The sequence below is a fragment of the Antrostomus carolinensis genome, unplaced genomic scaffold (genome assembly GCF_000700745.2).
Source record: "Antrostomus carolinensis isolate BGI_N321 unplaced genomic scaffold, ASM70074v2 scaffold22475, whole genome shotgun sequence".
Classification (NCBI taxonomy): domain Eukaryota; kingdom Metazoa; phylum Chordata; class Aves; order Caprimulgiformes; family Caprimulgidae; genus Antrostomus; species Antrostomus carolinensis.
Genome location: NW_010316087.1, coordinates 36,590 through 39,276, shown reverse-complemented (window position 1 = coordinate 39,276; position 2,687 = coordinate 36,590). Strand labels below are relative to the sequence as shown.

The window sequence follows — 2,687 nt, the reverse complement described above, 5'->3', positions numbered from 1 at the left end:
CCCTACACTTACGGCAGTACCTGAGGGCACAAAGGTTCTAGGGTTTGTTGAGTATTGTCTCAAAAAGTTTTCATATATTTGATAGAGTTCTATAAAATGTCGTCATGCATTTTTGTCTGGACTTTACCAGCGTGGTTCAATAAGATCTAAGAGGCTATGTTGCTTGCTAACATCACTTTCTGTGACTTTTTTTTTCATCTTTTGTTTTAAGGCTTGGTAGGCATTTTTCCTAGGAAAGGTTGGGGGAGGTGTGGTGGGGACAGACACAGATTATATTCAGTCAGGCTTGTAGATCTTGGCTTCCTGGCCACATGTGTGCAGGAAAAAGAGAACACTAGATTCAACTATTCCTGGGTTTTTTGTTGTTATTATTAAGGATATGCTTTATTTTAATTAACTGTTAGCTAGTTTTCATATTTAGCTCTAAAGCTTTGTTGTTCATGGACTGAATTTGTTTACAGAAGAAGGTAGTGACAATGGGTATTCTAGGAGGAAAAAGTGAAAACTTGTTCTCTTACCATACATCTAATAAGTGGTTATTCTTTTTTCAGTTCATACAGTGTGTTATGAGCATCTAAATCAAAAGGAAGGAAGTTGTGGATGATCACAATTAACATTCCAGTCTGTTTTGCTTTGCCAAATCTTCCAACAACTATGTATCTCAGTACTGGAAATTGCGTATTTTATGAAGATAGTGCTTTGCACACTTGCATTTTTTTAGTTTTGACAATGACCAATAACTATTCACGTACTGTTGTCTTTAACTTTCAATCTGTGACTATTAAAGATGTTTTTATTTTCATAAATTTGCAATTCACTATGTATAACTCCAATTATGCAGATAATAAGTTTTTCTGTAGTGTGTTTACTTTTTTCCTGTGATTCACTAAAACCAATTCCTGGAGTGCAACTTTTTCTGTCTTAAACAGTATCGTGTGTATGACATAAGATGATACATACTCTTTTGTGTTTGACAGCCTAAGACACATGTACAAACTGAAAGAGCTTTTGGAATTATCATTTTACGCTGGTCTGTTAGAACATCAGTAAGTTAAAGTTGCATATATTGACAGCTAGCTGTTTCCACGGTGAAGTCTGTGCCACCATGCACTGAGCGTCAGACTACCTGTTAGAACTTCAGGGATGTGACAAAACATAGCAGAGAACTCTTCTAGCAGTGTGCTTTTGTACAGGGGGCTTTTGTTCCAGTAAGATTCTTGCTCTGTTTGTGTCACTGTATAAAACACTTTTAAACATACAAAAACTATTCAGTGTCAGTTTATACATTAACTTTCCCTTTAACAATTAAATTCTAAGCTGCCAGACTTCACTTACATGTACATCACTGTCTCCTCCAGTTTAAACCCTAAGAAGTAGCCTTTCCTGCTTCCATATGCCAACTAACATAACAGGGCCAAACCCCACTTGGAAAAATTGCCAGATTACTATTTCAGATTGTGGCAGTAATTACCAATGCTGTGGCATTTATGTGAAAGCAGATACAGAATGGCAAGACTTTTTTGCCTGAGATTTTTCAGGAAAAAAAAAGGGTGGGGGGTTATTTGGTGGGGTTTTGGGGGGTTTTTTGGAGCAGAAGATTGACACTGTACAGGAAGAGGGAACAGTGTAACTCTGTGGGGGTAGTTGAAACTTTTTTCCAATTAAGAAGTTAATGAAACTTCCATTAATTTTCATCACGTCCTACCACAGAGGAGTGATAGATTTTTTGCTAGCCTTGTAAATGCAAAGAATGACAGAAGAATGTTAAAAGGAGTATATTTCTTATATTGGTGGTTTAGAGCACTTTTGGGGCGGAGCCTTTGCACTAAGGAATAAAAGCAATACTATGCATGTGTATATAGATAGATACATGTGTATGTCAGTGGACAAACAACAGGAATAATCCTCAGAGCAGAAATCTTGCTTGAAGATACTATTTTATACCCTAGCTTGCTAAGAATGCTGTAAAATCTAGATCTAGTTTCTGGGCTGTAAATTCAAAGCTGGCTGGTCTCACCTAAAGAAGGAACAAGTTCAGAATCCTTTGCGTATTGCTTCTAGTTTCAGTTCAGAAGCTTGTTCCTCTTTTTGCCCTCAAAAAATGAATTTTAAAGGCATAGACATGATTATATTTCCATATTTTGGTAATTGCACACTGTCCTGTTGCACATAAAAGTTGGGAAGCAGAGATGGAATGCCACAGAAAGCATTTCTAACATATTGACCAAGTCCATAGAGGTTTGTCTGACTGAAGTAGCCAACATCAGTTCTGCTGTAGTTCAGCGTTTTGACAGCTGATGAAAGTTAGTAAACTGAGTAAGAAAGAAGCAAAGGCTATTCTTCCTGTAGGGTTTTGATTAGCCCATTTTGCATAAATACAGTATTCATCCTTATACTGTTAACTTTACCCTAAAAAAGTGTGAGGCATCTTTACCAAAATGTTTGTTACCCACACAACGTTTCTCTCATACTTCTGGTGTTTCTGGTCTTGTACTGGGTTTGGCTGGGATGGAATTAAATTTTGTTATAGCAGCCCGTAGGTAGGGCACTGTGTTTTAAGATTGGTGACTAAAACAGTCTGGTTTAGCTATTGCTGGCAGTACTTGCACAGCGTCAATGTCCCTGTTTTTCTCTCTCTGCAACCCGGGTGAGGAGGCTGAGGGTGGGTAAGAGGCTGGGAGGGAACA

The 2,687-nt window shown here is 37.8% G+C and overlaps 1 protein-coding gene across 1 annotated transcript in view; it reads left to right on the top strand.

The window, feature by feature from the left end:
- SRI (sorcin) overlaps nucleotides 1-812 on the top strand; it is a gene marked incomplete at its 5' end in the record, with an annotated part of 7,162 nt that extends 6,350 nt beyond the window's left edge. Inside the window, one exon of the mRNA XM_010168178.1 lies at nucleotides 552-812. Within this exon, the coding sequence (XP_010166480.1) occupies nucleotides 552-578 (27 nt within the window). The remainder of the gene's footprint in view (nucleotides 1-551) is intronic.
- Nucleotides 813-2,687: the final 1,875 nt, after the last annotated feature.